This window comes from Protopterus annectens, chromosome 12.part0 (assembly GCF_019279795.1).
Source record: "Protopterus annectens isolate FY-2018-M chromosome 12.part0, PAN1.0, whole genome shotgun sequence".
Lineage (NCBI taxonomy): Eukaryota > Metazoa > Chordata > Ceratodontiformes > Protopteridae > Protopterus > Protopterus annectens.
In genome coordinates, this window is record NC_056746.1 from 529,374,601 (window position 1) to 529,387,074 (window position 12,474).

The 12,474-nt window shown below is 42.7% G+C and overlaps 1 protein-coding gene across 7 annotated transcripts in view; it reads left to right on the top strand.

Moving 5' to 3' along the window:
• The window catches only part of LOC122816697 (eukaryotic translation initiation factor 2-alpha kinase 1-like), a 1,078,686-nt gene that overhangs the window by 282,263 nt on the left and 783,949 nt on the right, over positions 1-12,474 (top strand). For all 7 annotated transcript variants that reach the window (XM_044089674.1, XM_044089672.1, XM_044089671.1 and 4 more), the window contains one exon: positions 29-106. In XM_044089674.1, the coding sequence (XP_043945609.1) occupies positions 29-106 (78 nt within the window). The remainder of the gene's footprint in view (positions 1-28; positions 107-12,474) is intronic.

The following is a 12,474-nucleotide window of genomic DNA, read 5'->3' on the forward strand; positions in this document are numbered from 1 at the left end:
TACTGTAGACTGATTTATCTTTTTGTAGGTTAGGAACCAGCTGGATGGTCAGTTCTATGCAGTTAAGAGGATTTTAATCAAGAAAGCATCTGCAGATTGTATGAAGGTATGGCAACATTTTTTTTCTGCAAAGCACTAGTTTGTATAAAGAGTAACTAAGCAGTTGATGTAGCCAATGGAAAAATATCAGAATGACTTAGTGCAATTACAAAATCCCCCAACAAACCCCACATTCCAGGGTATGTAGTGCCCTGGGGTGTTGCATTTGGATGAGGATTACCAGATATGCACTGCTTTTGGGCCTAGGGCCCCCATAAACTGCTGATCAAAATTGATCTTAAAAGGCATCTTCCAGTCACAGTGAGGGAATCTGCCTCTCTCCCCTCAGATGCTCCTTTGAGCAAAACGTCTGTGGAGAAAGGGGAACAAGACCAAGGAGGAGGACAGGGATAAAGGTATGGGAGTGAAGAAGACAAAGAAAAGGATAGACCTCCGGAGAAAGAGCCTAGGAAAAGCTTTCCTGACCCAACATAAGTGGTGGGTTTGGCCCTGAAGCTTCCAAGGCCGTTTGATCTGGTTCCACTTTCAGTGCTGATTCAGATCTGATCTTCTGATCTCCAGCTCCATCATTACACTTGGGAGGTAGGTTCTCCCTGGAGCCGGCCATCCCTTGGCTCTGATCACCTATTCTACAAGAGGAGTGGTTCTACAGGTCCTTCAGGTTGCCATAGATTTTTTTTTTTATCAGGTTGGTAAGGTTGTCGAGGAGCTTATGTGAAGCAGATGTGACCAAGATGATGTGGAAGTTCTTGAGAACCCTGATTGAGATGGGGGTCCTCCATATTACCTTACTGTCCACGAGTGCCATGACCTGCCCTTGCTACCCCCTCATCTGGTTTCACCTTTACCAGTCTGACCTTTGGATCCAATGTTCTCAGAGCACAGCATTAACCACAAGATGCCTGTGTCAGAGCAGAGTATCTGGTAGTCTTCGACTCTGACGATGTCCCTTATATGCTCAGCTCTGACAGTATCTTATTGAGTGGTCCCAGGACAGAGATGTCAGTACCAGTGCACAAAGGTTGGGATCAACTTTGAGGCTGTTGGATCAGTCCCTTCCTCTTGGTGCAGTGGTGTGCTTGAAGCACAGCTCTGGTGTCTGCTTCAGAGCCAGCTGGGTCCAGTTTTGTGGGGGTCTTACATCTATGGCTCCTCTTCCACTTCAGTCTGTCCTCATGGACAGCCATTTCCTTTAGACCTCAACAAGGCTTGAGAGGCATGTTCCATTTGAGAGTCTTCTGTGGACCATCCTGCTGTGGAAGAACACAGGAAGCACTCTTATAAAAGGAGGCATTTAGACTCTCCACAGAAGTCTCTCACTGAAGATACTGATTTTGAGGAAGGGGAAGGGTCCCCAAGGTTACCCCCTGGAAGATGTCTCCTTTAGAGACTTTCTAAAATAACTTTGACAGTGGGAGGGAATGGTCTACCAATGCTCCCTCCCAAGAGGAATTGGTATTTCTTGAGCCCTTCAGAGCTGGTTCATCTGTTTCTTAGTTGGTCCACCCCAGCCGAAGAATATATTGATTTGGTTTTGCAGTGGGCATGAAAGGAGCCGGACATGGTGGAACCCATTTCCCTCAAGCCTAACAAAATCTTGGCTTCCCTACAAGATGGATCCCACTGGAGCAAGGGGCATGCAGAAGATGCCATTGTGGTGGTGACAGTCATGAAGAAAGAGATATTGGAATAAAACTCTTTCTGTCCATCCTCCGTAACTGGGAATGTAGGGCATTGGACAGATTCAGAAAACAGATTTGTTCAGTGACCTTCACATTACATGTGCTGAACCAATTGGCATACTTAACAAGATTTCAAAAGGATTTGAAAAAAATGTTTGAGTCCCTCTCTGAAGCCCATGACTGCAGAGTCCCACAAGACAGTGTACTCCCAGTTGGTGATCCTTCACTCTAATGTATCCATGAACCTTTTTTCCAGTATGGTGGATATTTCTAGAGTAGCAGGCACTAGCATTGCTCTACAGCAGCATACCTGGATGCATTTCTGTGACTTTGTGAATAGTTTAAAAGGCTTTTTGATGAATCCACTCTCTCAGGGCCCTGTCTACTGTCTACTATTGGTATTCGCTTGTCCAGGCCCCCCCCCCCCAAGGGCATTCTCCATGAACAAATAAGGTGGTAAGAGACTGTTCTGAAAGCCTCTCAGGGTTTTGTACATAACATGTCTGTAAACAGACCCCCAAGGTCAGAGGGGGAACAATAACAATAAAGTCACCCTCATGACAGATGTGGTCTGCAAAACCAACGATTTCGAGACCCTTTCACCAACAAGCCCTTTCAGTGCTCCTGAATGGTTGCCCAGCTGCCACACACTGCTGTTGCAACTTCCACAGTTTTCTTTTCTAGTGTTCTTATTGATCATATGTGTGCTGTGGCTACTTGGTCCACTGTGCATTCATTTTATCTCCCACTACAAGCTGAACTTGCAGTCTGGTTCCCCGGCTTCATTTGGCTCCACCATTCTCTGGTATATCCTTTCTTGAGACCTCCCAGGGTTTTTAGTAGCTGAGGACTCTAACCGAACATTTAAGCCGAATAGCAAAGACAACATCGGATATGAAGATCATGTACTTACCATAATGCTTGGTCTGTGTTGTCTTTATCCATCTATCTCAACTTTCCCACCCTTCATCCCCTGACCAAATTGTCATTTTCTTAACCGTACTGGATTTGACCCGAGCCTTGTCTTGTTTATAGTCTGAAACTGCTTTATTGTCATTTCAACCATTTTTATATTTGTATAATATAGGAGAGACCTTGGTTATAAGCAGGCAAACATCAGTCTGAGGAACTTTGAGGGCAGAGGGGAATTATGGGTAGAAGGGAGACGCCTGATCTTTGGATCCAAGAGTCTGAAACTTGCTGGTATCAGATCTGGTCAGGATCTGATGTACCCAACAGTTGAAATCAATGGAAGAAGACAACATGGATCTAGCATTATGGTTAGTACATCACTTTCATTTCTATTACATAGGATGTGATGCATAGTATTTAGTGTATAATCTCAGCTAGGAGTATCATGAGAGCAGAGCAAAGTATACATAAGATGCTGCTTAAGTTCAGTTTTGAAGGGATTTGGGTTTTCAATTTGTCTTTGTGAAAGTGAGAGAGAATTATTTCATAGAATACTACAGGAAGACTATCCCTTGCAGTCACAGAAATACACAGTCATAGCAGTGAAACAAAGAAGAGTAAGATCCACTGCTGCCATCCTCCTGTAGACCAATGTGGATTTTAAACCATGAATATAAATGTTTATGAGGATCATGACAGATTGGTTAAACTGTTGACAAGCATAATGCAGGTAGACCATATTGGGTCCTTTGGGTTGATGGCAGACAGGGGACAATGTTTTATAAGAATGCTGCTGATGCGGACATGGGACAATGTTACAAGAATGCTGCTGAATAACAGAAGATGCAGTACAGAGAGGAAATCGCTGTATACCAAGATTATATATTCCCTCTTCTGAAGAAGGTAGGGTCCCCTTCAATTGCAGAACTATACATGTAATCAATTTTTAGGACTGCTTACATATCTGCATACCTCAAGATCCAAACATGGTGAAGGTTTTAAAACATGAGTAGAACAAATGTGAGATGACTTCCCTGCCTAGTTTAGCAGAAGCATATCTGTGTCAAGTGCAAGGTAACCAATGGTCCCAGTTTGAAAGTCTCTGTCCTGGAATCCCAAAAGTTGTCTTTGGGATGCAGAAATGTCCCGGTTTAGTCTGAATGGTTTCCGACATTTGTAGTGCTGCTTCAGTGAGTGAACCAAACAAAAACTTTAGACAGTTTCATGGACGACAAAAGAGTCCGTTAGGTCCACAGTCAGGATATAGACAAGGCAGGTGGTGGGAGAGTTATATCCATGATAAGAAGAGGAGCTCCTTTAGTAGTCCAAGAAGAAAAATATAAGCTGGGCAGGAACATATTGCTCTGTGCCTATTGGATGGCAGAGAGGATTACTTTAGCAAATGTTTACTTGCCCCCCAAAATAAATTTAAATGAAATAAAACGAGTGTCGCAGACTGTTAGGTATGCAAACCTCTTGATGCTGCTGCCAGGGATTATACTCACTCATCTGTCTTTCTCTGGCACACACACACACACACACACACACACACACACACACACACACACACACACACACACACTTTCTCATTCATACATGTATTCGCTCACACATGATCGCTCTCACTCTCCCGATCTCTCACACACACAGTCACTCCCTCATTCATACATGCAATCACTCACACATCGCTCTGTCTTTCACGATTTCTGACGCACGCACTCATTTCCTCATTCATACATGCATTCACTCACGATTGCTCTCACTCTCTCCTGATCTGTCACATACACGGTCTCTTGCTCTCACTCTCTCTCAATCATACCGTTTAATCATACTTAGATTTTCACAGAAAGTCCAAATTTTTGACTCTTATTATTCAAGTCTGTTCCTCATTAAACTTGTGATTTTCTTGTAAGTCATTAAGGGTTGAAGTCTCTAAATAATTAGACGTTTGAGCATCATTTCCTTCAGGTAATTCATGTTAACACCTTTTATTCTAGCAACTTTCTAAGTTTATATTAGCAATATTTAAAATGTATCCATATTTTTGAGCCTTTGTCCCTCCATTATTTTTGGCTTTGTCCAGATTTCTTGTGCTGGGAACTTGAGATTTATGCTCTTAACTGTACAGATTTTTGCTTCATATGTTTGGATCCTTTCTCATAAAATTATGAGTTTCTAGCAAATAGTTGGCAAATCATTGAGTATTTAAGGCAGAAAATATTGACAGACCTTTGAGTTTCAGACTTAATACATTTCAGAAAATTTAAGAAAATTTGTGCTAATGTAAAACCTGTTGTTCTATCAACTTTCTAAGTTTGTAAAAGCAATATTTAAAAAGTGTGCTTATTTTTGGTCTCCCCCCCCCCCCCCCCAATTATTTAATGCTCTGTGACCCTTCCTCACTCAGTATCACACCATATGGATTCTATGGAATATGTTCTGTGTAACAGACACACTGGTAATGAACAGAGAAGAAAATGATTTTCCCAGCAAATTACCCATATAGTGTTATTGTATTTATTTTATTTATTTACATTTGTTGACAGGGAAAATCTGACTGGACACAGGTCCTTTTTCACTGGAGGGCCGGGGAGAAAAGCTCCACAATGAAAACAAAAATTAAAAACAATTAATTACAAGTGACAAGAAGTATAGGTAGGTTTTGTTTAAAAATAGTAGTAAACAGTTATAGTTCAAAATGAAATTAAGTACTTAGTTAAATGGTGCAACACTTATATCACTGGTGCCATAAAGACTAGCAAGTATTTTAATAGCGGAGTCTGTCCCTATTTTTGTAAAGATGTCCTCCAGAATCTTTGAATTTAGTGTTGCAAGGCATGTTCCACATGTAGGGCGCAGGGATTAGTGTAGGGCTGTAGGCCTGTAAGTAGGCTGCAGCTTACGTGTCCCAATTTAGGTCGTGTAACAAAATGGTCACCTTGGTCAAGTGGGAATGGAAATCCAACCAGAAGTAGGTGAAAATCAGGCAGCAACTGAATGAGCCAAGAAACAGAAGAAAGAATACAAGGTGAAGGATCAGATGAGAAGGCAAGAAATGTGGAAAATGCATAAATATAGTTGCAAGTACAGAAAACTCCTGGAACAACCTCGTGTTGATAAGGATTTAATGCGATAATGGTTAAGGAGAGGTGAATTTAAACCAAAAGATGAAAGGTTAATATTGGCAGACCAGGATAGTGGACTATGTAGACACTGCTTTACAAGTTCCATTGAACATGTTGGAGAAACGGACAAATGCAGGTTTTGTAAAACTGAATTGGAAACAGTCGCACACTTTGTTGCTGGGTGTGATACATTAATGGTAGAAGGCCTGTATACTGAAAGGCATAATAGTGTGGCAAGATTGTTGCATTGGGGATTGTCCAAATGTTATAATGAAGTAGCTGAGAAGCATTGGAAACATAACCCACAAAGCATTGTAGAGAATGATTTAAGTATATATCGCATAGGATCACCCCCACCAACAGTTCGAAAAATACTTGCAAGAAATCCAGATATAGTAGTTGATGAAATGAAGACAAAAGTAGCACTGGGCATTGAAATTGCTACACCTGGTGATTAATAGTGTCTTGCATACAAAGAAACCTAAAATACAGGATTTGCAGGCAGAAATGAGGGCAGTGTGAAAGAAGGATACTCGAGACAGTTCCAATAGCAGACGGAGCAATGGGTCTCAAAGAATTTACAGTCATATTTAGATATATTACAGATACATTTAACTATATAAAATGCATAAGGAGTCAGTTCTGGGCATATTATGGATGCTGCAAAGAGCACTTTTGCCTGGCATCAAAGATTGAAACAGTACTAATATCATGAACTTTAATTGTACTTTGACTTGGGAATGGGGTCCATCATGGTATCAGAATCCCAAAAGACTTGGAGAAATTAAATGGAGAGGAAACAAAGTAGCATTTGCCCTGCTAGATGCTGAGAAAACATTTGACCAAGTGAGGTGGGACTACATGGTTGAGGTGCTTCAGAGAGGGAGGTTCTCACCAAGAATGTGTAAACAGAATAAGGAAAATGTACAGTGGGGCTTAGGCAAGAGTGAAGGTGAGAGAAAGACTGTCTGAAGGAATAATGTTAGATTGAGGGGTGAGATATGGCTGTCCACTCTCTCTGTTATTTTCTCTTGAAGCCATTGGTAAAAGCAAGAAGGGACTGTGAGATTAGAGGCCATGAATGGAGGATCTGGGACAGGCAAGGGAAGACTTCGGTGTACACAAATGATATCCTCCTGACAATAATTAATCCAGAGGTAGATGTTAAGAAAATGGCTATTTTACAGCTTTTTTGAAGGATGGCAGGTTACAAAGTAAACACTGAAGACATGCTGGCAATAGGTAAGGGAGGCACATGCACAGGCTCTGTGGAGAGAAGAGATAAAGTACCTGGAAATGTAGTTAAAAAAACACTGTAGAGGGGGCATTAAAAAGACTTGCAAGTTGGAAACGGGTAGAGAAATGGAAAGCAATAAAAATGGGAATGGGTCAAAGGATAAATGTTATGCAGTTATACATATTACCACAGTGTATGTATCGAGATCAGGGATCCTCAAGTATCCCAAAGGAAGACTATTTGATGAAAGTAACACAAATACTAAATAGTTTTGGATTGGAATAAACCAAGAGTGAACTGGAAGATGCTCACATTACCAAGGGGAAAAAGCAGGGTTGGAGGTCCCTGAGATTGAAAACCTACCTGCAAGCATTTTGAGGCTAATAGATACCCAATACCATGTAGATGGGGAACAGATGATTGTAGTGGGAGATGAGGAACCGAGAAAGGAAATGGACTTGGAGGTGTCACTAGAGGAGCAATTTACAAAAATAGAGCTGTTAATGTTGCAAGATTTTAAAAAAGAAGTAGGTAAGAATTGCTGATTGTTGGACAGGAGCATTGAGACCCTTTCTGTATGAGGAGAAAAGATAGAAAAACAAACAACACTCTGGAGATGGAAGAGAAAGCAAAAGAAAGTCAAATATCAGTCACAAATAATGACGGGGGGGGGGGGGACCAAATGTTGGGGTGAGATACAAGAGGAATTTGGCTTTGCAGAAGATCTGGAATTGGAGCTACAGGGGAGTAGTCAGGAAATGAGACAACTGAGGCAAAAGAAGGAGAGAAAAGGGGGCCTGCCCGAAATAATGGCTGCGCTAGAGGATAAAAGAATAGGAGACTCTGGGTAAAAGCTGATTGCTAAAACCATGGAATATGTAAAGAACCAGGAACATACATAATGAGAAGGATCAAAGAAGAGTGGGAAAAGGAGTTGTAGATGGTAATATTGGATCATAGGTTCATAGGTTGATACTAGGCTATCTGCCCTAGGGCGTTTATAAGCCTAGCCAGAGTATATTTGGCTTTCGCCACCCTTTTAGATTAGTTGACTGTGCCTTTGTATAGTAGGTCACAGAAGGTAGCCCTTTTAAGGTTTGTTTACTGTACCTCTGTCAAGCAGTGACACCAGAAGAGATCCCAGGGGTAAACTTACGATCTTCCATCCATTCATCAAGATTTCTCTTGAAGAGGGTCAGTGAGGGGCTCTGCCTGACATGGATTGGGATTTTGTTCCAGAGTGAGGGAAGCCTCTGGGATATGAATCTGTTCCTGCAGCATGTCCTATTTATTTCTGTGCTGAGGTTCAGGTCCCTGGAGCATGTAGCTCTAAGGGATTTAGATTTCCTGAGGTGAAGCATGTCCATTAATTCTGGGTTGGATATGTCTTTATACGTCAGACACAGATTGCCTCTGAGTAGGCGATACGCAACTGAGTAGAGCTGGAGTTTCTTTAGCCGAACTGCATAGGGCATCTGTTTGAACCCCTTGATCCTCTTGGTGAGATACGTTTGGGTTCTTTCCAGTTGCTGAAGGTGTCGGGTAAGGTACATCCCAAACGGGGCATTGTACTCAATTATGGGCCTGATAAGTGATGTGTAGAGGGGCACAATGACCTCTCTTGATCTAGATGTGAACCCTTTCATGATAAGGTGGGCTATATAGAAGGTCTTTCTAACCACTTTGGCAACGTGATTGTCAAAGGAGAGATTGCTATCTACTTGGGTCCCCAAGTCCCTAATTTCTTCTTCCGTACTTAATGGATTACCACCTATGTGGTAATTTGTGGGCACTTTGTTTTTTCCAAAGGGGATGACTATGCACTTTTTGGCATTTAGCTTTAGGCCATGGCTCTGGCACCAGTTATCCGTCTCTGTGAGACCCTTTTGGAGGATGCTTGTGTCAGTCGGAGAGTCTATTATAGCACCCAGTTTGCAGTCATCTGCGAACTTGGTCAGCCATAGTCCACCCGTGTTAGCCTGTACCTCAGGGAAATATATACCGAACAAGAGAGGTCCTAGGACTGAGCCTTGTGGGACACCACTTGTAACTGGTTTAGAGTCTGACATGGCACCTGCTATTCTGACCATGTGGGTTCTATCCCTGAGCCAGTTTGCAACCCATCTTGTGACATAGGGGTTGATATTTAAGCTGGTGAGCTTATTTATGATGCCCGAGTGGGGTATTGTGTCAAAGGCCTTTGCGAGGTCCAGGTAGGCTGTGTGGACTACCTTCCCTTCATCTATGGCTTTGATAACTGTTTCAAAGAAGTCGACCAGTTTCAGGAGGCAAGATCTGCCCTTAATGAAGCCGAAATGGGTAGGATCCAGTGTCTGGAGGTTCCCAATATCTTTGTTTATGATTTCCATGATGATACGTTCCATAGCTTTGCAGACCAGGCTAGTCAGGCTTATAGGGCGATAGTTTCCGGGGTCTCTTGTGGCACCACCTTTGTGGAGTGGGACCACTGTTGCTGTACGCCATTCTTTGGGAACATATCCTGTAGTAAGGCTGAGATTGAACAGTGACTTTATATGAGGGTTTAGTTCTTCTTTGAGCTCGTGTAAGACGCAGCCCGGGACACCGTCTGGTCCCATTGATGCTGTGTTTTTAGCTTTGGAGAGGGCAGCTCTCACCTGTGCATCTGTGATCTCAGGAAGGCTACACTCTGAGATAGACATTTGCTCTTTTGGGGGGGGGAAGGGGGGGAGTTTGCACTGAACCCTTCTGCCAGGATGTTGGCAATGTCTGTGGGTTCAGTGAATTTTTTGTCATTTTGCACCAACTCGGAGCATATCTGGGAGTTGCCTCCCAGGTTTCTGACTTAACTAAAGAAGGCCTTGTGATTATCTTTAGTGTCTTGTGCAATTTTTCTTTCAAAGCTGGCCTTAGAAGATTTTATGAGGGATCGTAGATTCTTGCTAGTACTGATCAGTGACGCCTTCCCTTTTTGGGATTTTGCTCTGTCATGTAGTAGCTTTCTCCTTCTGTTGTATAGCTTATTTATGGCCGGGGTCCACCAGACAGGTTTCCTGCCTTTGGAGGAGTGAGTCTTGGTTTTATTTGTGATAGCATGCTCCATGCATTCCTGTAGGTGTCCATAGAATGTTTTTGTAAAGGATTCTGCATTTTGGGCCATATTGTTCACTGGCCCGGGGGCTTTGAAGGATTCCACCTCAGTTTTGAGAAGTGTGAAGTTTGCTTTTGAGAAGTTCTTCGCCGTGGTTTCCTTGGCTGGGGGTAGGGACGGAATATGGATGTCCAGTGAGATTTGTTTATGGTCTGATCTTACCAATGAGGGGTATACCTCTGGTGTGGAACATAGAGACCCCATGTTGGTGATGACCAGATCCAGTAAGTTTTCCCCTCTTTTGGGAGTGGTGACCAGTTGTTCCATAGCATTTGTGTTTATAAATTCTAGGAACTGTTGGGCTAGGGTGTTGGGCTTGAGTAGTTTTCCCAATCGATGTTTGGGTAGTTGAAGTCACCCAATGTAATAGTGTTTGGAGAGACCTTCATATTCTCCGGTGTTCTCAGGAAAGCCGAGTGAGGTTCCTATGTTTGTGAGGGTGGTCTGTAGCAGGCTACAAACTGAAGGGCAGTTTTGCCCACTGTTAGTTGCACATGGATGGTCTCCGAAGCTTCATGCAGTGCCACTAGCCTGGAGGTGTGGGTATCTTTGATAAATATGGATACTCCCCCCTCCTTTTGTAGTTCGGTCCGAATTTTGGGGCCAGAAAGCATGGTATGAAGTATAGCCTGGTAGTACTGGGGTGCTCCTGGCCGCCTTGAACCAGGATTCTGTTACTGCACAGATATTGATATTCTCAATACTGAGGAGAGTCTCGAGTGCGTGCATCTTGAGGTTTAGACTTCTGGCGTTTGAGCAGCATTACCCTTAGTTTTTTTTTCTTTGTGTTGTGTATGGGGGTGGGTTTATCTTTTGAGCCTTGCCTAAAAAAGGCACTATGGGGGAGGCAAGAGCCTTAGCCAGTATTCGAAAACCCAGGGGTGACAGGTGCAAGCCGTCCCTAGCAAAGCAACGTGGCTTGTCAAGCATGTCATCCCAGGCTGACAGACACTGGATCCCCTTTGAATGACACCAATACTTTAGCGAATTGTTGAAATTGATCATTTTGTCTTTATACTGTGGCATCATTCTTGGTGAGGGTAAGATGCTATTCAAGGTCAGGGTCATACCGGCCTGGGCTACATGATCAAAGAGCTCCTGTATGTCTTTTTTCATGTAGTCCAGGGAGGTACGTCTCAGGTCATTCACACTAGTATGGACAATGACGGAGTCATACTTGTACTTTCTCAGCAGTGAGAACAAATGTAATTACGGAGATATGCTATAAAGACAAAGATTTTAAATATTTGCCTGGCAGTGCTTACACCACTACCTCTGTAGTCCAGTAAGACTAACGAAAATGTTCACTAGAACAGGAGGTAAATGCTGGAGATGTTCTGCTGGGGAAAGAGGCACATGGATGCACATTTTGGGAGTGCAATAAGTTAAGGTTTAAATGGGCAGTGAAAGAGCTGGTACAAGCAGTTTGTAAGGGAGAGAGAAAACCCCTGATTATGGAAAAGGACAAAAGGCTTATGGGGACATTGGTTTTATGGAAAAGGACAAAAGGCTTGTGGGGACATTGGTTTTAAGGGTAAAAAAAAGTAACAAGAAAATGGAGAAGAGAAATTCCTCCCATGATAGAGGAAGTGGAAGGAGTAATCAGTAAGATATGACAGGAAGAAGAGCCAACAGACAGTACCAAAGGAAGAAAAAGTTGTAGATCTAAATGGAGAATGTGATAGGAAAGGATAAATGTAGACACAGAAATAGAACCCCAAAGGTAGACAGTGTGAATCAAAGAAAGAAAGAAGGTAGGAGAGGGGGAAAAGAGCAAGAAACCACCTACGTGTAGAGCAATGTACTTGTATTTTTTGTATATGTAATAAGATATTGTTATAGAAATGTATCTGTTGAACAAAGAGCATGCAAATGACGCCATGCACGAGGACTGCAAATGGCCAAAGAAGATGTAAATATGCTGGAAATGCAGAATAAATGTATGTTGCGGATGTTAACAAGAATAATTGGGGGAAAAACACACTTTGAAAAAAATGGAAACGCGATCCTACTCCTCTGCCGGTTTTGGCCTGATGGCATTGAATTATTTGATTATCTGACACACATGACACCCTTCTAAAGAGGCATAGCTGAACAAGCTTTGGATTGTGCAAAAACTAGCTATGCTCAAGTGCAGGAAACCGCTAGAGTCTCAGGTGGATACCATGTTTACTGTATCCAGTCTCTCTACGAGACTGATTAGATAATGGGGCCAATAGGGCAGTCAGAGCAGCAGGAGCAGGCATTACCATGCAATGCCATGCCTGACTTCATCTATGTGATTTCATGGGCAGCTTTGCATATTTTGACATTGCCCCCTGTGAGGTG